The 21,762-nt window shown below is 40.8% G+C and overlaps 1 protein-coding gene across 1 annotated transcript in view; it reads left to right on the forward strand.

Annotated features, from left to right (window-relative positions):
• The window catches only part of DOP1B (DOP1 leucine zipper like protein B), a 45,391-nt gene extending 25,911 nt beyond the window's left edge, over positions 1-19,480 (forward strand). The window contains exons 19-35 of the mRNA XM_026053058.1: positions 582-767; positions 2,136-2,261; positions 2,823-2,957; positions 3,648-3,703; positions 4,585-4,689; positions 4,775-4,841; positions 6,157-6,298; positions 6,703-6,785; positions 7,008-7,117; positions 12,180-12,326; positions 12,498-12,559; positions 13,413-13,541; positions 13,966-14,102; positions 14,406-14,461; positions 15,263-15,421; positions 15,809-15,938; positions 16,504-19,480. Of these exons, the coding sequence (XP_025908843.1) occupies positions 582-767; positions 2,136-2,261; positions 2,823-2,957; positions 3,648-3,703; positions 4,585-4,689; positions 4,775-4,841; positions 6,157-6,298; positions 6,703-6,785; positions 7,008-7,117; positions 12,180-12,326; positions 12,498-12,559; positions 13,413-13,541; positions 13,966-14,102; positions 14,406-14,461; positions 15,263-15,421; positions 15,809-15,938; positions 16,504-16,764 (2,091 nt within the window). The 3' untranslated portion in view covers positions 16,765-19,480. The remainder of the gene's footprint in view (positions 1-581; positions 768-2,135; positions 2,262-2,822; positions 2,958-3,647; positions 3,704-4,584; positions 4,690-4,774; positions 4,842-6,156; positions 6,299-6,702; positions 6,786-7,007; positions 7,118-12,179; positions 12,327-12,497; positions 12,560-13,412; positions 13,542-13,965; positions 14,103-14,405; positions 14,462-15,262; positions 15,422-15,808; positions 15,939-16,503) is intronic.
• The last annotated feature ends 2,282 nt before the right edge of the window (positions 19,481-21,762 follow it).

Genomic DNA, 21,762 nt, shown 5'->3' on the forward strand with positions numbered 1-21,762 from the left:
AGTGAGGGGGAGTTGAGACAAGGAAGGTAACCCTGGAAAAGTTAATTCCATACCAAAAGAAGAGAACTAAGGGAATATGCAAAGAAGTGGGACTGAACTTGATTTTTTTTTTGTTTGAAGCAAGCAAGGGTAGTTTTAAGCCAAWGTTTAAGATCACACTACCAAGAACAGTTTAACCCCATATTTGTGCATGTTGAGAAGATCCCCTCTCAATCTGCTCTTCGCCAGGCTAAACACGCCCAGCTCACTTATACTAGTCTTGGGGGGGCTTCTTTATAGTTGCTCTCTAACTGACTTCTGTTTTCTTTCGAATCAGGCAGATAATGRTACATTATTGCTCTGCTTCTTTTGTCGCAGTGACGTCGAAGTAGGATATTGTGCTAATATACAATTTCTCAGCAAAATGAATATCTCTATGCCAAGACAGTAAATAGAAAACTCTGATAGTAGCAATATAACTCAGAAATAGAACAATTGAATGAATTGCTTTTAAAGCTGTTATTACAGAAGATTCTCCTGACTAAAGAAAAAGAGCAATGCAGGTCATTATATAAATAATAATCATATTTTCATTTTTCTAGTCATGTGTAGGTGAACCCACAAATCTGAGAAATGCAAGGAATGCCATTTTAGAAGAATTGCCTCGTATCATTAACACCATGTCTCTTCTTTGGAGCATTATAAAGCGGGAAGAGGCTCAAAAAAGGCCAACTGACTTCTTTGGGACAACGAAGGGCTCCTCTTCAGTCTACTTTAAAGCAACCAAAGTAGGAGTTCTTTTAAACTGCTCTTTGTCTTGTTTTCTTTACCATCCCTTCTTTCACCTAGCCTTAGAGTTCATAGGAATAGTATTATGAAGTATATAAATAGTATTATATAGTATATAAAATAGTATTATGGCACAAGAAGTTTTGAGGAACTCTTAGAAGAGCTACAGAGTTGGGCAGCAGCTTCCTCYAAAAGCAGGTTTACCTTAGTGCCCCTACCCGTCTGGACCTCTGGCTGACTTCTTTGGAGTCACTTCTGTTAATGGCTGCTGTAGAGCCAGATAACTCGCCCAAATTATCTGCACCTCCAACAGGCACCAATGYACAACTGAGCATGACGGTGGTCCCCACGTGTGAAATTTCTGCTTTTTGTGAATGATATTGCCATACAAGTTGCAGTTTGTCCTTTTTTTTTTGTGTGTGTGTGTGTGTGTAACTTCATTTACTTCATTCCATGGAATTCAATCTCCTCATTTAAAGTCAGTGGAAAGAAAGTTATTGTGTTAAGCCATTGCCAGTGCTTACCTTTAGGTTACTATATATAATTGGATTCTGTGAGTGTTGTTTTTTCTTTCTTTTTAATGATTCCTAGTAAAACAATAAAATTACTTTTCCATAAGAAAGCTTCCTCAGAGCCATTGAGCGTGTGAGTAATAGTTGGTGACTRAGAACATCCGGTTTGATCTTTTAATTTACAAACTTCAGTTCTTAGCAAAAGYATCAAAGTGTATTGAAACACATAGTAAATTGTAAAAGGAAGGATGTTTAAATGATTTTATACACTTAATACTTAGTTTCCCAAAGAAGGGTTAAATTTCTTATTCTATTGGCAGATCATTGCAACWGATTTAAGCTCCTGTCTTTTACAGCCTTCAATTTTTTTTTGTTCTTTGACTTTTTTTTTTAACTTTGTTGCAGAACAGCTTTTTTCACTTATTTAAGTGGAATGCATATTGCTCAGTCTAACTGTTACATTTTTAAACCCTTCTGCAACAAAAATGCTAAATCCTTCCTTTTTTTCCATTTAGGTATTGATAAAATGTAATAGTGAAAAACACCTGGAGGAGAGAGRACATACCACAAGAAGTTATTTTTTYTGTTTGCTGTCTGTTTTRCAAGATATGTGTCTGCTTCCTTAAGGCAGACACTAATTTAAGAGAAAATTGTTAAATGTAGCCTGACTGCCAATCCTGGAAAGAAGTTTTTACTGTTGTTTTCTTTCTGAATATCTTTAGAAATGGAGCGATAGTTTAAAAAAAAAAAAAAAAAAAAAAAAAAAAAAAGGCAAAAACTTATGACTTATCTTTTGCCTTACAAAAGTTAGCAATGACGAATCTTTTGTTCATTTGGTTTTTTACACCCTTGTAGACGTTAAAAGCTAAAATATTGGACTTCCTGAACCCACTGACAGCACAACTAGGAATCCAGTTGATGGCAGCAATTGCAGCAGTATGGAACAGCAAGAAACCTCATAGGACTCAAAGTAAAATGAAGGTGACATTAAAGAACTGTATGCTTATTTTTTCAGTGTAAAAGCAAATGACCAGGTCTAAACTCTGGTCTTGTTCTTAACTTCTTTGCAAGTGACAGAGGCAAGCCACTGAAGAATATRAAGTGTTCATTGTTCATATTAATACATAATTCTATAAATAAACCAATAGAAGTAATCAAATAAAAAGGAGAGTGTGGCAATTCAAGTCCAACACTGATAGCCACTTTCTTTCTTAGTACCAATTGTAACRCTGCATCAGCTTCATTTCCAGAGGAAAATTTAAGAGATAGATATTTCCTGTAACTGAATATAGTTTCTGAATAGGAGCCTCTCTTGTGCTTTCACTTGGGCATGCAGAAATCACTTTGGAGGTGTTGGGGAAGGTCCTGATACATTGCATAGTTGATTTAACTTGTCTCAAATGAGTTTTACTGAAGTGCTGATATCTGATTAGTTACCAGAAAAGCTTTCAAGTTTTCAAACTGAAAAGTGTTTCAACTTCGTATTTTGCCTGGCAGCATCTCACAGGGAATATGGGTGTGTTTGGGTTTTTCTTTTGCCAGATTCTTCCAGTGCCTAGTGCATCTCAGCTTATTCTTGTGGACTTGATGTGTGCACTTAACACATTGAAAATAGACACTATATTACAACTGGTCAAAGAAGTAGTCAAGAAACCATCACAAATCAAAGGCGAAGAGGTAACTGCCAAGATAATTCAATTTTCTTCATGTATTCTATTCTGGTTCTGTTTCAAAGGGTCTTTTAAATAGCCTTAGAAGGAAAGGTGTTTTTAAAAGTATGCTTCATTTTTGTTCCCTAATAAATTATATTTTCCATAGTGTAGGTTTCTCTGTTCAGATCAATTCAAAATAAGTTGGTGCTTCAGAATATCTTGCTAGAGAAGTTGCTGGTAATGAATAGTTGTGGGGTAATGAATAGTTGTGGAGTTCTCCAGTGCAGAGTAACATGACAAAGCTTTATAAAGCTAGTGAGAATGTAAAGCTCAGTGATGCCTTTTCTATCTTCTTGTCCTTAGACTGATTGTTAGAAATGCTTCCCCATTGACTCTGCCATTTTCTAACTGGCTTTCAGGGAAGGCTTTTGCTGCTCTGCATGCCCTTGTAGGAGCTCCTTCAGTTCTGAAAATCCTCTATTGGATATTCGGAAGTAATGTGATTGCTTCTGAAGTAGAGTGGTCCTCTATTAAAATCTCTGAACTGCCTCTCATGCTGCTGTGTGGATGTTTGAATCATACTTAGTTGCCTGTCATAGTTGAGAGTACAGATGACATCTATGAAGGCATCTAAGCTTCTCCATCTAACACAAGTACCCAWTAACGTGGTCTTCTACTGAAGGTGAATAATGGCATTCTTGCTTTTCTCTTTCAGAAATCTTCTCTTGTAGATATTCCCATGCTGCARTTCAGTTATGCTTTCATTCAAAGGTAATTCAGTCCTTATAGAAAAGGACTTCCTATTTTACACTAAAAGTTAGGGTAACAGTATTACTGTGTTAGTTTCACTTTGATCATTATGGTGCTGTGGCATAAAACACCTTTATATTGGAAGTGGTTATTGCCACCTCATTCCTAAGTGACAGATAGGCACAAAGTAACAGGGCTGTGTCATTATGTTCTGTCAATCGGTTGATAATGTGAGTTTTAAAGTCTTATTTTATACCAGTTGTGAGCAATGTACTTCAGTTTCTCTCATTAACAAGACATATTGGGTTCTTAGAATATTTCTCACCTCTCATCCACTCTGTGTTGCCAGAGGAACATGTAGAGAATGCTAAATCTTACTTCCAGTCTTCCCAGAAGGACATAGTAGAATTACTGTGAATCCGATCTGCCCTGGGAGCATAGGATTAGTCTCCACAATAGTCCTTGGATCWAAACTTCTCTTTGTGTAGTTGGCCTGGAATACAGGATGCTCTACAATTTATGAAATGCAAGAAACTAGGGAGATAAAAAGTAAGCTAGCATGCAATGGAGGAACTAGTTGAGCTTTATTGCTTTTCTTCTCCATGGAGATCCACCGTTTTACAGTGCTGGTTGATGTATTGCACATGCTGCTAGCAGGTACTAATATAGCATATTACCTGTGCTGCCAGGTATTTGCCACACTATTGGATTAATTAGGAAGGGATAGGATCCAAAAGACTAAACTTGATGGAAGCTTTTAGGGTCATTAAGTGTTGTTTGGTGGTGTTTTGGGTTTTCTCTGTATGTTTGGGGTGGGAAGGAGATCCTTGAACCTTAACTTCAACCTCTTTTTTTTTTTTCTCTTTTTTTTTTTTTTATTTAATTGTATTCATTTTTTGTAGACTGCCTGTCTCAGCCTTACAGGAGAACTTCCAGCCTTTATTAGGACTTCTGAAGGAGTCTGCACAGTTGAATTTGGCTCCTCCTGGACACTTCCTACTTCTCAGGTAGAGCTTATGAGAGAATAAAGTTTAGAGGTACRTTGAGTAGAACTGTCCAGTTACTAACTTGGAGTGAATTATTTTCCCACAGTATTCTGAATGACTTTGTGACTAGAACACCTACTCTAGAGAACAAAAAAGACCAAAAAGACTTACAGGTACTGTGTATACATATATACTTATTTGTTTTAGTTCGTTAATTCAGTATTGTACATCTAAGTAAAAGTAGAGATGGTGTGATGCATTCTTAGTGTCYGAATTCACCTGTACTTTAAGAGCATGTGAATGAGTATCCGTATGTTGTGGCTTAGGCCAGATAAATATGAGAGAGTCAAGAATGAGAGATCTGTTGCATGGAATTTCTCTAAAAAAATTTTGCCAAAAACATGTCAAATCAGTGGTARCTATGGAGTGTTCAAAACTATTTTCTCTGGGTATTTTTTGTGATTTTTTTTTTTCTCAGTTTGAATTAGAATGCAAATGTGATATCATGAGTACATATATAAGTACTGAATTTAGTTATCCTTAAAGCTCATGGATGGGCTTGGCAATGTAAATAACTATCAGCTCACTTCTTATGTAAACAAGGGGTAGAGAACAGGGTTCTCTTCCTGTACTGATCATGCTTTCACCTGAASAGTTTTAAGCGCTACCCATGTGTGTGCAGTATTGACTGAGTCAACATCATGTAGTGAGGTGAGRTAGTGTTATGGTAATTTTGTTTGCCAGCAGAGCAAATAGATCTCTACTTCTGCTTCAGAGATTGGCCGGTAAGATGACAGTGACAACAAAATGACTGTTCTGCCATCTTACGCCKTCTTCACAAATGACCTCTGCTTTTAGCTGAATACTTGGGACTTCCTTTCCATAGASTGACCAGTTTTTAATTTCACTGAGAATGCAATGTGTTGAAATATGAAATTATGGATATAGTTTGAAGCCATGTTTTGCTTTACACTTATAGAAAGACTGAAGTATAGTCAAATGGATTACCCCCGAAATAAAACTGAGCCTGACTTAGTTGTCTCCAAGAATAAAAGTAAAAAAAGGCAGATAGCTGCATTGTCTGGAAACAAACAGTGTTTCCAAAACAGTGCAGGAATTGGTATGCTGTTTCTGAAGGGCTGAACAAGTCGGATGTCATCCTTGACAGGTGACAGTTTACACCGAGTGTAATGGGACTGATGCTGAATAGAAAATATTCATTATTGCTTGTGTACAAAATTGTAATTAAAATCTCCTTATGTTTTTTTTAAATCTTCTGAAGTTTTTTTCCCGATTTCCATTTTCTTGACCACTTTCGTTTGAAGGGAACTCTTGAACACAGATCAGAGGTGTATTTATGTTTCTAAGATATGGATAGAAGTGCCTACTTGAAAAAATCCTATCAAGTTCAATATAAAAGTGATTTTACTGTATTGACCAGGCGATGATAGCTTTCTTCTGATGCCAGATTGTCTGGTTATATTATAGGATGTGACCCAAAAAATATTGGAGGCTGTAGGGACCATCGCCGGTTCTTCTCTGGAACAGACTAGCTGGCTGAGTCGGAATTTAGAAGTGAAAGCTCAACCTCAGATTTTACCAGATGAGTTCARCATTGAAGATGTGAATGGTAACGTGGTGTTTTCTGTTTTTCTGCTACTATGTACCACTTAAGTTCACTGTGAAGTTATAAGGTGTTAGACAGTATGCAGTCTTTGTGAGAAAGAAGTAAACTAGACAAAAAGTAAAATGACAAATATGCTTTGTCACCCACTAACAGTGCCAGCCTAGAGCAGAATTAATAAATATCTGCAGATTGTGTGTAATACAGAGGAAAATGTACTGCAGATGCATGCAATGCATGGAAAAGCACAAGATGAGGGCAAGGTATGTCATCCTAGTAAGATCTCCAGAATCACTTTGTTGTAATACCAATGTGCAAGTAACAGTTCTATTTAGGAAGAAAACTAGCAAACAACAAAGATTAGATATGTTTTGTCTGAAGTGCAAACTCAGTGATTTTTCCTCTTGTAGATACATCYGTGACACCATCTTCAATGGTTTCTGCCTCTGCTCCCTCAATATACAGTGTCCAAGCTCTTTCACTCCTTGCAGAAGTAAGTAACCAGTTTTGTAGCTGCTGCTCTCATCCATGGGGTTGTAATTGCTCTTGTTGAGTGGCGCARTATGTTTGATTTTTTTCCATTAGATTTAATGAGAATTAAATCTTCAGTGAGACATTCTTCTTGCACACACAACTATCCTGAAATATGGCATGCTCTTAACTTTTTTTCTGAGATACATRTTGTAGTTTTAATGAGGCTCTTTTTACTTTTAAGGTTCTTGCTTCTCTCTTGGACATGGTTTACCGGAGTGATGAGAAGGAGAAAGCTGTGCCATTGATCTCACGTTTGCTTTATTATGTATTTCCCTATCTACGCAACCACAGGTGATTTCTCTCTTAGTATTATTTCTTAAACCTGATTTTTGAGAACACTGTCAAGATTTCGCTTAGTTTTCTTTTCCTTCTGTTCATGAGTGTTTAATARTTAAGTAGAACTGTTAGGATTGGAGACTGGCAATGCAAAACCTCATATAAATAGCTTTCTAATTTGGTCATTAACTATATGGGACAAATAAGCATATTCTACCCTTCCTATATCATAAAGATGACCTTTTGGTCTAGAAAATAATCACTTAACCCAAGTAAGAGAAACTTTCTTTACGAGCCTTAGCCCTGTTGTATCCTGTGCCCAGAGAAAAATGCAGGCTCACACTTCAGAAGAGCTTTCCTCTCACTGTGGAAGGTCTAGGGAACTAACGACAGTAGGCTAAAATAAACCTCAGGGATAATTCTATCCTTCTCTTTGTTGCCCACAAATATACTTCCCAACTACAGGAACAAGTAATGAGAACTCCTTGCTCTTAAGAGCTGTAATAAATGCTCTGAAAAGGTACTCGTATGTGAAGTTGCTTATACTGTTAGCTTGCGCCAAGTTGTGTTCTTTGGCCTTAGTTGTCTGTGGTCTTGCATCCTGAGTGATGAGTCATTCTCCACAGTAACCTTTCCTTTGGGAAAAGTATCTAGCATATCTAGGAAGTTAATGCTAAAAATGCCAGATCACTTTTCAGTGTAAACACCTAAGAGCCATCTGTCAAAGAGTGATTTATCAGCAGTGCCCTATCAAACATTTGCAGCACTGCCCTGAAGTAGAGCTGAGTTTCTAAACCACAGTCAGACCCAAGTGAGATGGTTAACTCTCCATTTTGAAACTACATTTTGCTAAAGAGACAGAGCTGCTACAGATGAACTTATAGGGACTTTAAGTGAATCCCCTGAATTATCTTCATTTGTAAAATTAAATTCTTCAAGTTTTATTGCTCGCTTTAAAAGCATTTGGAGGGAACCAGGGCAGAAGCTCCTCTACGAAGGTGACCCAKCAGGGCTTACTAGTTCCTGACCATGCTGCCATGGGAAGGACTAGAGTAGCTATCTCACATGAGCCGGTAGAAGTTACTCAAACCTGGGACATCCAGAAGCTGTTCTTGTGCTGTGGGCCAGGTAAGCTTGCCCTCCATTGCAGGCCTTCAGTTCTTCCATACATTTGATACCTGTCTGTCCACTTCTCCTTTATCCTTCCAATCTTTCAACACTCCCACCCACCTTTACCAGCCCTYATTTCTTTTCTGCCCTCATGAATACTACTGCTTTCGTTGCCCTTTACTGTCATTGCTTCTCAGTTTCTGGCATTTTTTATGCCTACCTTTTATGCTTCTTGGGGGAGAAGGGCAACAAGGTAAGAAAGGCAGTGTGAAAGTGACCAAGAGTTTGTTAATGGTCTGAATGAAGGCTGTGGCGAGAGATGAGCAGCACAGTGCCTATTACTGAGAGCTAGAAGAAATCTTAGAGAAGTCTGCAGCCTCTTTGGGCTCAATCTGAGGGTCACTGTGCATCTGGTGGTATCTAGAGGAGCATGTGCTGGCCCTGGACCACTCGGGGAGATCTGAGCAGAGGCATGTCTAGGGACACTTCTCAGCCATGGAACCTTTTCTATCCCAGAGCTGGCCTGAGCACAGCTGTCAATTTAAACCAAAGTTTTTCTGCACTTATTTTTATAGTAGTTTTGTGCATGAATTAATCCTCTTATTTAATGAATACCTTAATTTTATCCAAAAAATAGGCTTTTTTTTCCAAAGCAGAGAAACTGTGTACATCGCTACTTTGACCACAAGGACTGCTTTGTCATGGGGCCATGAGATGTGCCAAGTCTTCCACATATCAATCACTTAAATGAGAAACTGCACATCCCATCTGTGTGGATGTCTCAGACAGGCATTGGGGCAGCTGTGTGTACAGCGCTTTGTCACAATAAAACCCCCTCCTGGGCTTCTGTAATAAGAACCAGCTGCTAGTCTCTTTCGTCCTCCAGATCAGGCAGTTGCAGAGTCATGGCCAGGTCAGTGACTACAATGTTCTGCCCCTGCCTTGCAGCCGCTGTTGCTGACTGAAGAGCTGCTGTTTGTTCTGAACACAGAGCAGTTGGTAGCTGAGGAGCTGCTGAGGACAGAGTCCATGGTGAAGCTCATTTCCCCTTTGCATACAAATAAGCTCAAGGTTTCACCACCCGCTTGCAGTGAGTAGCAGTGTTACAGTGCTGCTGCTGTGAGGCTTTGGTTTGGCAGTGCACAAGGCAGCCCGTAGGCTGTGCAGCCCCTGGAGCACAGGCCTTCAATCTGGACCCTGCCTGGAGCACRTTCAGAGCACACAGACAGGAGACCCTCTTATGCTCAAAGGCCTTTTCCTGTGCTCCTTGAGGAAAACTGGAATCTAGCAGGAGGAAGGCCCCAGGTAGGATTAGTTGTCTAACTACTGTGCATCTTCAGASTGCACAGTACTTGGGAAGTGATGGATTTATTCTTCCATCCTCCATATAATCCTTCGAGGAAGGAGTTGCAGTGGATGTCCCTCCATCTTGCTCCCACACGGCTGTGGGCAGGAGGCAGTCTGCACCCCAAGGGGCTGTTTTGGAGCACCCAAAGGCCAAAATATCCCTGCAGAGGGAGGAAGATAATAGAAATGTGTTAGAAAGGCTCCTGCAGGATGCTCAGCAGGGCAGACRTGGCCCACTTGACACCAGGTTGGCAACACTCGGGAGCAGGAGGCTCTGAAGAGGTGGGACCGGCCGCCCACATAGCAGGTCTGGTCCCTGGGGACTCCCTGCTTGTAACTGCAGGGCACCTTGCTGGAGGGAGCAGCTTTGCTTCCTGATGCTGAAGGCGACCACAGCACCTTTCATGGCTGGCGTGTGGGCAGGGAGCAGAGCCCCTAACCACATGCACCCGTCAGTTTAGTAGGGTGGGATGCCAAGAGGCTCCTCTCATGGTCGACATGGAGGCTGCGAGGGCCACATTGGCCAGATTTGTTAATTTTGTCTTCCTATRGACTCCTTTGGCCCACAGAAGAATTTGTGTTGTTCCTCCTGCTCCTTCCCTATTTCCATTCTTACAAGCTATGAACCAAGATTCCTCCAGAAACTGAAGTGTGGTGGTGTTTGATCTGTGTGCTGGCCAGTTTCTCTTGATCTATGGATACTCCTTCTATCCAGGTTTTTGGCCTTTCCTTAAGGCTCATCTTTGTGTCTATGTTTGGGAATGGGCCCAGGCTGTAGAATGGGGTATCAAGGCTCTGGACAGATTGCAAAACCCATCCTGAAGTGGGAAGGTTGCAGTCCCTCCCAAAGCCCTGCCTCATTTTTAGCTAGAAGTGTAGGAGTAGGAGAGATGGGTGATCTCCTCTGACAGCTGCGCAGTACAGCACTTCCCCAGTAGTGGCAGGAGAGGGAGAGAGCGGGAAAAGTTTCTTCGCTATGAAGTTTTTACTTTCCATTCTCCAGGGCCTTGTCGGTTGGTCTTGTCTCATGCCTCCCTCACCTTCTTCTAGTTGCTGCTCACAGATGAGCTGGAAAGCACATCCTSCCTTCTCTGGCAGCTCTCTGCAAAGCGGCAGCAAGCGATGTGACCCGCTCCGTGCTCGTCCTGTCCTCCTGAGTGGCAGCTGCTGCTGTGGAAGCCATTACTAAGCTTCCCCCTTTCCCTAGCTGCTGTGTTTTCCTGAACAGCCCAGTTTATACCAAAGTTGGAAAGCATGACCCACAGCTCMGGAAGAGAAAGAGAGGGACTTGTCAGCTCCTGCATGTATGGCATGTTTTTCGCTCGTGGTGGCTGGAACTTAACCCATGCCAGGCATGCAGTCAGTATGCCCAGCGGGCTTGGAGGAGAACCCTGCATGCAGCACAGCCACCCTGGAAATGCTTCCCGGGAATGCTGACWTCCAGCTGCTGTGCCAGGTCTGCTAGCCCACAGCTGCTGCGAGCTGCTCATTCCACATCTGCCCCGTGGGTGGAGATGGCCTGATGACAGTGCTGGTGCCCATGCCAGTTTTCAAGACATGGTCTTGTGAACTGTTGCAGGGGATAAGTGCCAGCTTCTGCAATCTCCCTTGCAGTGGAAATCTCCATGGARATTTAAGCAGCCTAGTTTTGGGGTGTGTGGTGGTGTCTTGTTTTGTTTTCTTCAAGGAAGATACAGCTATTCCTTTTGACCTGAGAGATTGACTTCAGAAAAAGAAATGGGCATCAGGAGTCCTGCTGAAGTTGATGAGATGCCAACAGCCCTCCCTTGCTGGTTCTCTAGTGTTGCCCTGGCAAGGCCATCAGCCCTAACTATCCTACGCAGCCATAACCACCCTGGAAAGGGCATTGGAGGGGAATGTGGAGTCCCCGTCAGCAATTTCCCCCCGCAGGTGGCCTAGGTGATTCTGTTGCATGGGCTTCTCAGCAGTTAGAAACTAACCTGCRTGACCATGGGCGTGTTTCTGCCCTTACCAAACTGCCAGGAGTTGACTTGCAGGATGCCAAACAAAGCAAGGCAGTAGCTTTCCTCTTGAGCACGCAGGGACCTGCATAATCATGTGTGGGGGCATGGTGCCATCTCATGACAATCTCAACTACACCCTTTCTCATCCAAGTTTGTGCATCTGCTGCTGTCCTTCCTACCTGTCRAGGGCAATGCCTTCTGCTGGTCTTAGCTCTTCTCCCAAGCCTGAAAAGTGAAAGAGGGTATAGCGGAGCAGTAGGAGAAGCAGCAGTRCTAGATCTTGTATGTGAGACTTCATACCCAGAGTGTAGCTGAGTGACGGACCAATCTGAAGTGTGGTGCCTTGTAGAAGGACCTGCTCACAAAGATGCAAAAGCTTGTAGGAAACTTTCCAGAAAGTTTTGTACCACGTCTGTAGTGGGTACAGGCAATGCTGTGCTACAGTAATTTAACCTGAAATTAATTCTSCAAACAAGGTATGCTGGAAACGGGAAGAGCACAAACTGCTTTCATCTGCTGATCTCTTRCTGCAGTGAGTTTTGAGCGGAATTTCAGTTTGCTTTCTGGCTACATATGTGTAATTAACATATTAATATGTTTAACATATTTATACCACTATTGTTCTTTTTCTGCAGTGCCTACAACGTTCCAAGCTTTCGTGCTGGTGCTCAGTTGCTCAGCTCATTGAGTGGATATGCCTATACCAAGCGAGCCTGGAAAAAAGAAGTTCTTGAGCTGTATATGGATCCAGCTTTTTTCCAAATGGACACTTCATGCACTCAGTAAGGCATGAGATTATAGTACTCTGTGATTTTTTTTTTTTTTTTAATTTTGAATTTACAAAGAAAGCCTTTGAGCAAATGTTTGACCAAAATCTTTTATGCAATAATCTGGTGATAATCTATCTGTGATGAATGCAGCTGCTTATCTCTTTCTTTTTATATTTTATTCAGTTGGAGATCCATTGTTGATCATCTTCTAACACATGAGAAAACAATGTTCAAAGATTTGATGAGTGAGTATCAACTACTGATAACTTATTTCTATGTTAATCTGAAATTCGTTTCCTTTTGAGCTTTTAGGTACATTTTAAAATACTGAAGTATCAGTAAACTTCAGACTATTCCAGATCTGTAATTCTATTGCTAACTGTATTCATAACTAAGGCTAAACTAACTTTCTGTAATATTTCACTATAGTTTAAAAAAATCATAATTATTTCCCTCGTAAATGTCACACTGGGCTTTTCTAAGTATATTTTTGGCATAATTTTTGATTGCGCCAGCATGCATGACCTGTTCAGACAGTTTGGCTGGCTTTGTACCTGCCTGTGTAATGGCACAGAGCTGCAGGAACGTGGTACACGAGCACAGCAAACCTGGGGCAGTCTCAGGCGATTAAGTTTGCCAGGAGCTATAAAACAAAGGCTGTGCTTCAGTCTCTTATTCAGAACTTTTTAAAAATGGCTGAAGGGATGCAAAGCAAGACTAATTCCCTTTTTCTTTTTTCATAACTATATTTTTAAAAAACTTGCCAAAGATCTCGGCTTCTTTTCCTCAACAAGTCTTAAAAGTCTCGATATCATTCATATATGGATTTATGTGACTAAAAAGAGGGACCCTTGCACACACAGAGGTTGAGACAGGGTCTTAAAGCACTGCATGGCCTCTCTGGAGTTGCAGTGCTGCTTCCACCTCATTTTCCTGCCAGTGTGAGCAGACCTAGATCAGCACTGATTCTGTTATTCTGTGCGGTAGACCTTACTGGAATTTTTATTTTTAAAAGACTTCAAAGCATGATAATTATTTCTTATGTACCATGGATGACTACTTGTGATTTGTGATGAAAATAATTCCTGTCTGTTATAGATATGCAGAGCAGCGCCTTAAAACTCTACCCAAGTTTTGAGCAGAAAGCAATGTTGCTGAAGCGACAAGCTTTTGCTGTTTTTAGTGGAGAGGTGGATCAATATCATCTCTACCTTCCATTAATACAAGGTAAGGATTTTTGTTGTTGTTGTTCTTTGTTTTTTAATCTGCGTTCTTTACGTATATAACATGCATAAATTGCCTAGGAAAAAATGTCACCTATTTTCCAGTAGGTACTTCTGTTTTTCAAAATTTTCACCAGAAAGTTATGAATGCTGGACTCTGTTAGAATTCCTGTGTATAATGTTGTTAAGAGAGACAGGGATCTGGGGCACAGAGCCTTTGGGTTAGAATTTTGTTTGGAAACGCGATTATTTCTGGCAAGCTTCCCACCAGTGTCATTGACTGTTCTTGATGTTCTGAAATGTCAATTTTGACAAAATAACAAGAATACAATACAATAACAAATTTTATTCTGTGGTCTTCTAAATTTTTGAATTCACAAAAAAATGCCTGTTCAGGAAAACAATACTTTTTTTAATCTTCATTTCAGAACGACTGACCGAGAACCTTCGTGTTGGGCAAACTTCCATAGTTGCAGCACAGATGTTTCTCTTCTTCAGAGTTCTTTTGCTAAGAATTTCTCCTCAGCATCTAACCTCGCTGTGGCCAATTATGGTAACTGAATTGGTAAGGAATAAGTAACTTGAAACTAATTAGTGTGAATTTTTTTCTCCATTTCGCCTCCCTTTACACCGTATTTGAAAAAGGAAATGTTTTCATAGCTTTACACATATTTGATAGTTTGGGAAAATAATTAATATATTCATTAAGAAATATCTTCTTCATTGATTTTTGTTGTTATTGCATGACTTCGTAACTTCTTGCAACTCATAGAGTGAACTAAATCTGGTTCCTCATACTATATGAAACATAGTTTTGTGCTTGAGTTCTATGAACATTTTAACGTGTCCATAAATTATTTATTTAAAGATTCAGACATTTCTACAGCTGGAAGAAGATTTAACCGAGGAAGATGAACCACCAAAGTAAGAATTGCCATTTATCTGGTAGAGAACTTGTAAAAGCTAGTACTGATTGTGCATGTTCTCTTGCTGCAGTGTTTGCATTCTCTAGTATGGGGAGAGATGACAACTTTTACTAATTGTGCTTACATATTTCTGGCACAGGTGAATCTTAGTTTAGGATTTTTTCAGAAGCTAAAATAATATATTCTAATTCTGTATTCTGCATACAAAAATAGAAAAATGTTACATTAGCATTCTAATATTTTACAATATTTCATTTTTACCTTTTGCTAAGATATATTTCTGACAGTAGCCTTTGATATTAATCTCAGTGCTAATATAGACTGGAAATAAAGCCTTTTATGTGCACAGGTACATTCCCCTTTTCTTGAATAAAAAACATTTAGTGGAGAGWAGACKGTTTAGCCTGGAGAAAAGAAAATCAAGAGGGAATCTTAGCAGTGCRTGTATGTTTCTGAAGGGAGGGTTTAAAGATGATGGAGCTGCGGTCTTTTCAGCAGTGCCCAGTGGTAGGATGAGAGACAGTGGTCACGAACATGCCAGCCAAGTCCTATGTGAACATGAGGAAAAACTTTTTTGTTATGAGGGTGGTTGAACGTTGGAACAGGTTGCCCATAGAGGGTGTGGGGTGCCTTGGACATACTCAAAACCCACCTGGATACGGTTCTGGGCAACATGTTCCTCATGACCCTGCTTAAGCAGTGGGGTTGACCTCATCTCCAGAGATCACTTCCAATCTCAAGCGTTGTGTAAATCTGTGATTTATATGTTTTAATAGTGCATTTCTTGACTGTAACGCAGGAGCAACAGCAAAATAAGCAGACAGAAAGTATCAGCTGATGGCAGTGGGTCCTTACTTCCTGACATACAGCAGAATGAGCTGTCCTTGTATTTATCAGCTTGTAAATTTTTGGATACAGCACTTTCATTTCCTCCCGACAAGATGCAATTATTTCAGATGTAAGTCCTCTGGTTGCTTATCTATTGTGGAGTTTGTTACTGTTCTTTTAAAGCAATTTCATATCTATTTTGTTCTATAATAAATTTTGCCCTGCATTCTTTCTACAAGAACAAATGCTGATATTAGGACAAATGCAATTTGTATATTTGAGAAACAGTGTTGACATGTTAGTGTAAGAAGATTTAAGTTTCGTCACTAGGCATTTCTCTTCTCCCAGATCTCCCAAGTGTGAAGGGCACAGACCTGGTGGTCAGAACATGGTTTCACTTTGGTAGCAGCAAGTTATGACAGCTATTTACTGTAAACAAAATAGTGCTCKTCTATCTATTATCCAAGAAATTAATTCTTCTGACTATATTCTTAACAATTTMATCCATTTGTTTCAGGTACAAGTGGGCATTTGTTCCAGAGATTGACACAGAAGCGTGTACTGTGAATTCTCATCTGATAGAAAATCATCAAGAATGCAGACCGCACATTTTAAGAATCATGGATCTGCTAAAGAAGAAATACGGGGTAAAGAAAGAATGCTTCACTTTGATCATATTTGACTTGTATGGAAGTCATTAATTTTAGATCTTGTCACTTGCTTAGAGAAGTAAGGTAGGCAAGAGGTTTATAGATATAAAGAAAGATTCATCAGGCTTTAAAAATGATCTGTCTGCTTTCACACACATATCTTGAAGATGCCAAATTGCTTATGGTTATGAAGTGGTAGTTTCCTGTTGCTTCCTTAAATCTGCCTAAATGCACCCGGTGAGAAACTGGTGTTTGTCCCATGCAGGACTATCATTACAGGCTATCTGTCATCTCAATATTCTGTGCTTGAATGTCTCATTCTGATTTTGAAGGCTAGTGCAAATTTGTAGTCTTCTGAATTTGTGGGATTTTCTTTTAATGGAAACTCGAATCTGGATATAGAAATAACTTGGTATACCAAYTATACAGTTGCTGTCATGGTAGAATTGTAGGCTATTGATCTCTCAGCATGAAAGCAAGCCTCCAACAGAGGATTCAAATGAACCACATGCGGTAGAYGACATGGTGTCCTAATGCAACCTCTTGCTTTGTATGCTTACAGGAAACAAACAATACTAAYGAGAGAACTTCCAAAAGGCACAAATTTCCCCTTTTGGACTTCCGCTCTATATCTAGCATCACGCAGCTTGCACCCTTCTTCAAGACTCTGTGCTGTGCGTTTATAGCCAAGGGGAGCGAGCCCCAGAATTGCCAGGCTGCTGCCTCTCTCCCTGTGGACTACGTTGGCGGGAATGGCATAAAGATCTTGCAACAGCTCGAAGACAGTGTGGAATGTGACTTTCTTGAAAACATGGAAAGTTAAGCATCATGGCAAATGCTTTATTTGTGTTGAATAAGCTGTGAAACAAAGGTGAAATGTTACTCAAGGAGTTGAAACCCCTGCAGTTCTTCACTTTTTTTTCCTCAGTTTTGAAACTGCATTTGTGGAGTGCACTTCAGTAATCCAGGCTTCCCAGTGGTTTTAAAAGGCAAAGATTCTTCTCTTCAGCTCCTGTGGGAAGAAAAAAGAATACAGTTTAGAGAAAATTTATCATGGTTACTGTATTCTTGTACTTGATTTCAATGTGTGTGCGATTAAAGAGTTTTTGTTGTAAATAAAGGAAGAATATTTTTGACTTGGTGAAAGCAGAACCTGTACTGTTTATCTAGTAGCTTCTCATGTGAGTATTTTAAACTGCTTTTGCAACTCTTTTGAAAGTAAAATTAAGATAAAGTGAATTTGCATGACAGTGTACAATCAGTTTGCAGAAAAGCCATTTCCTGACATTAAAGCCCATTCCTACTGCACCTTCTTTATTTTTTCTTACTCCTTTTTATTCCAGAACTTCTGTTCTTAACTTCTAAATAAATCATTTAAATTTCAATTAGATGTTTTATAAGTTTGAGCRTTGTGCAAATAACTGCTACTTACTGTGTTTGTAATCTGAAATTCTGTATTATAGGAGTGTCTTTCAAGATTAGCGATTCCTGCATAGGAGACAAACCTATGCAGGTTTGCAACCTGCACAATTTAGGTTTTTATGTTAATAATTGACTAAAAATATTCTAAATCGATTTTTAAATGAAAGAACTATGTTCTTTCAGTAATTAGGTTCACTTTGCGCTTCAGAAATGCAAGCTAAACTAAGCTAATCCTATAAAAATAAAATTCTCTGTATACAAAGAGCCCAATTCAAACTAAAAGAAAACTGCATTTTTAAAGCATTTTATTTTTAAATATAAAAAATTAGGTTTGGCTGCTTCTAGGTTTCACAAGGCTTAAGTCATTCCCAGTCCCAAGACTAYTAAAGTTCAAGGTGCAGCTTTTTTGGAACCACACTGCTACTACTACCCAGGATGTAGAAAGCAGGTTAGTTCTTTTAGTAAACTGCATAGTTTCATGTTGGGAACGGTAGTAAGGGAAAAGTTTAGGATAGTGTTTGGGTTTTTTTTAATGTGTAGGAGTGAACTCTCTTGAATTTTCATACTTGGTGGATTTTCTGATWGAATTGGCAATGCTGATTTGTCTCAGGGGATGCTTAACGTATTTTTAATGGTGAAGAGCTTTGCTCTTGTGTTAACCACCTGTCTGCTTATTTACTTCAACACCTTTGCGCCTAGAGACACAGGTTTTGTGAGAAAAAACCTGCAGACTGGTGACTGCCACYTGCGTTGCTTGAAACATTGGAACTTACGTGCTGAGTACTGGATTTCATCCCTCTTGTATTTCTCAAGCTTAAAGGGACACAYAAAATGAATGTCATTGACAATGAATTCATTTGTTGTCACTCCGCAGTGAAGTCGGGGGACCTTTTTCAGAAGTCGCGCAGAAACGCGGAAGGCTGCTGTGCTCTGCAGTGTTTCAACCCACAGATAYGTGGATTGTAAACTAAAATAACGAAACATTGAACAAGATGTTTCGCTGTGGTAATACTGTAATGCTGACTAGTGCATTGACACTTAGAGATTTATGCTAAAGTTAAACAGTGTGCATTTATACAATTAAGGCAAGTGATAGACTGAGTTGTAATATTGCTTAGTCATTAGGAATGTGTATTGTTTGCATTTCTTAACRTAATTTAGTAACAGTCTTCAATGCTGTTGCAATGAGCACAAGTGCAAAATTATCCTTTTTAAGCATTATTTTAAAATTGGACTGAGATACTATTAATTTTTTTTTAAACTTCTGTAAAATCAACTTTTAAAAGGAATACTCAGGATAACTTGGCAGTTCTACTTTCAACTTGCCAGTATTTGCATCCCATAACTGGGAACTTCTCAAAAATAAGATGCTGTCAAATGGGTTGCTAAAAGCTAAGACAAKTTTTTGCCACCAAGCATTTTATTTAGCCTTGTTCTATAAGGTTCCATAAACTTGTGTTCTCYTTTAACTTCCTCACTAACAAAAGCTGGTACATGAGTACCCTTTATTGAAGGCTTTGTCCCCTTTCCACTTGAAGGGGAACATGCTGCTAAGACTGCCCATGCTCCAGTGTGAGCATCAGCATCGGTCACCGTCACCTGCTCTTTACTTTATCTTCTTAGCCCCAGTGATGAACTTTATAAGCAGAACCTGTGATCTACACTTTAGAGCTCTACAGGCACAAGAGTGTCTTACCTTCTACAGAAATACCACGCACTTTTAAATCTTTTACCTTCCGTAGATACTTCTGCCTTTGTTCTGTGGTTCTGCAGATCATTGCTGTTCAAGGCGGCAGCAGCAGGTGTGTGTGACCTGTAGAATTCTTTCACTGAAGCAGTGAGTGTTAAGCTCTTTAAAAGATAGTGTATAAGCAGATCTTTCATCATTATATAAAGACGGAGGGAACAAGAAGGAAGGGGCTCTAGCTAAAATATTCCTGACTTTGGAGGAAGGATATAGAGAGGGTGCAGTTACCTAGGCCTAAAGCTATCATTACCAGTATATCTTTATTCTTTATCTAAGACTAACTATGACCATTCTAAATTTTACTCTGCTGCTGTTAAATTCACACGAAGGAGGCAGGCTGTACTGCTCTAACACTGGTACTACTCAAGCAGTATAACTTAACTTAGGTAAATCTGAAAAGCTTTAACATAGAACCTCGGTATAACAACTCGGAGAGAAAATATTGCACTTTGTGGTGTCGTGTATTGCTTGTTTTCAGAATAACCCAGCTCAGCTTTCTCTTTGGGTACTTCAGCTTCGGGATATCATAGCAACCCAGCATGATACATAGAAGGAAAAATACCTAGGCATTTAAGAGTTTAATTTTCCTGCAGCAAAAAAAGATACAGCAGATGCAACTAAGATAACTGCCAAAGAACAGCAGAACTTGAACTGCAGAGCATTAAATAATGGTTATGTGTATTCGATGCTAAATTTGAATGTAATTCTTCTAATATTAAATTTTATTTTGAAATACCTCTTCAACTGCAACTGTCATTTTTTTTTTCAAACTGCCTCTACTGTTCCCAGAACACCTTTAATTTTTATCCCAGTGCAGTTGCTGTCGGACTGCATGGGSAATCCAGGGGGATTCCGGAGGGCTCCAGGAAGAACCTTGCACCCGCTCCAGTCTCGATGCCGGCAGCAGCAGCTCTGTGCGAGGCCACATCCTCTTGGAGGCCACGCTTGCGCCACCACCTCCCTACCCCTCTGCCACGAGCCCAGCCTTTGCAGCTTCACGAGTCAGTTGGATTTCCAAACTCCCCACGCGCGGGTCCCGCTCCTGGGCTCTCGGGACGAGCTTCCAGGCGCTGCATGGCGCAGATGAAGGGAGCAGCAGCGGGGGCTCGGTGACCGACGCGCTGCCACGGCCTCCTCGGAGGCCACGGCAGAGCACATCCGCAAGCGCCTCTCCCAGGAAGTTTCGTAACAGCACGTTCTCTGCGCCACAGAGACTGCTGAACTTCAGACCCTGTGCTCTTAAATGTTTAGGTGAAACGTCCCCAACGCACTGCCAGTCCCGGGCAGTGGGAACTTCCCTGGGAATGGTTTTTTCCCCAGAGCTTTAAAACAGGGCTGGAGAAGGATAATTCCATAATCTTGATGTTGACCTTTCAGATTCCATCTTTTCTCTGCTTTGTACATCTTTATAATATTGTGCCATAYATCTTCCACCTCAGTTGTTTACTCTTTGCTTACGCTGCACATTTTTAAAATATTTTGAAAATGAGTAAGGGGCACCTCCTATGCTGGGAAATATGGTATACCTGCATACCTGCAGGTAATGCGTAGGGGGCAGAAAAAAGACACTGAATGCTTCTTGAGGCATTGAGTTTAATCAGCTTGATTAAAAGACCAAAAAACCAAAATACCAAAAAAAAAAAAAAAAAAAAAAAAGAAAAAAAAAAGTTCTTTGTTAAAGAGAGCAGGGGAAAAGATTCGTTTTGCCCAGGGTCTGTTGAAAGCTGCTCCTCAGGCATGGTCAAGCTGCCCGTACCCTTTCAGTCATCCCAAATTACTGTAGCTCAGGCTCATCTTTTTGCTTGAACTATTTCTCGTGCCAAGTGTATCTGTATCACTTTGCTTTCCATCCGCCCTCCATCAGAATAGTAGCTCCTTCTGAGATTATATAATGATTATGTAATTATACAGACAAAAGGAAAGGGGGAGTCGGTGTACAGCTTGCAAGGGACAGTGGGGGCCTTCCCAACTATAAATGCATGTAAAGACGCTTTAAAAAAAAAAACAAAAAAAAAGTAGTTCTCCAGGAAGAGAACTACATCTGAACTTGAGGTAAATACCCATCAGGGTGCGTAACTGTAACGCAAGAGCAGAGGAGTTTCGCTCAGTGAGTAAACAAGACGTGAAACAGCATTTCAGGCCGCCCTCACCCTGCACCTTGCACATGCGGCAGGACCGCGTGTCCCCTGCACGCAGTTTGACCGAACGCAGTGCTCAACCGCCACAGGCATGAGTCTGTCACTGGCACGGGCTAGGCTCCTACTTCACCCGTTGTTTTTCTCCTCGTTGCGCAACGCGCGGTGAGGACGGGTAACCTGCGGCGAACACTTGTGCAATTCGCCCTCTGAGGAGCACGGGAGCTCCCGGGATAAAGGGCGAAGGGAAGCGCGGGCCGGGCGCCGGCTCAGCTTAGCGGCGGAATCCAAACCAGCCGCTTAAACTTTCGGTTCTTCTCCCGCCGCCTGCTGAGCCAGGCTTAAGCAAACAGCCGCCGGCAGCAACGCTCGCCAGCGTCACCCAGCGCTGCTTATGTGTTTAGAACCCGTGCTCGGCGCCGCCGCCGCCGCGTGCTCCCCGCCGCCTCCCCGAGCTCGGGTGCCCAACGGCCGCGACGCCCCGCCCCGCCCTCAGCCGCGTCTCTTCCGCCCCCCC

The sequence above is a fragment of the Nothoprocta perdicaria genome, unplaced genomic scaffold (assembly GCF_003342845.1).
Source record: "Nothoprocta perdicaria isolate Ctin4 unplaced genomic scaffold, notPer1 scaffold_96, whole genome shotgun sequence".
NCBI lineage: Eukaryota > Metazoa > Chordata > Aves > Tinamiformes > Tinamidae > Nothoprocta > Nothoprocta perdicaria.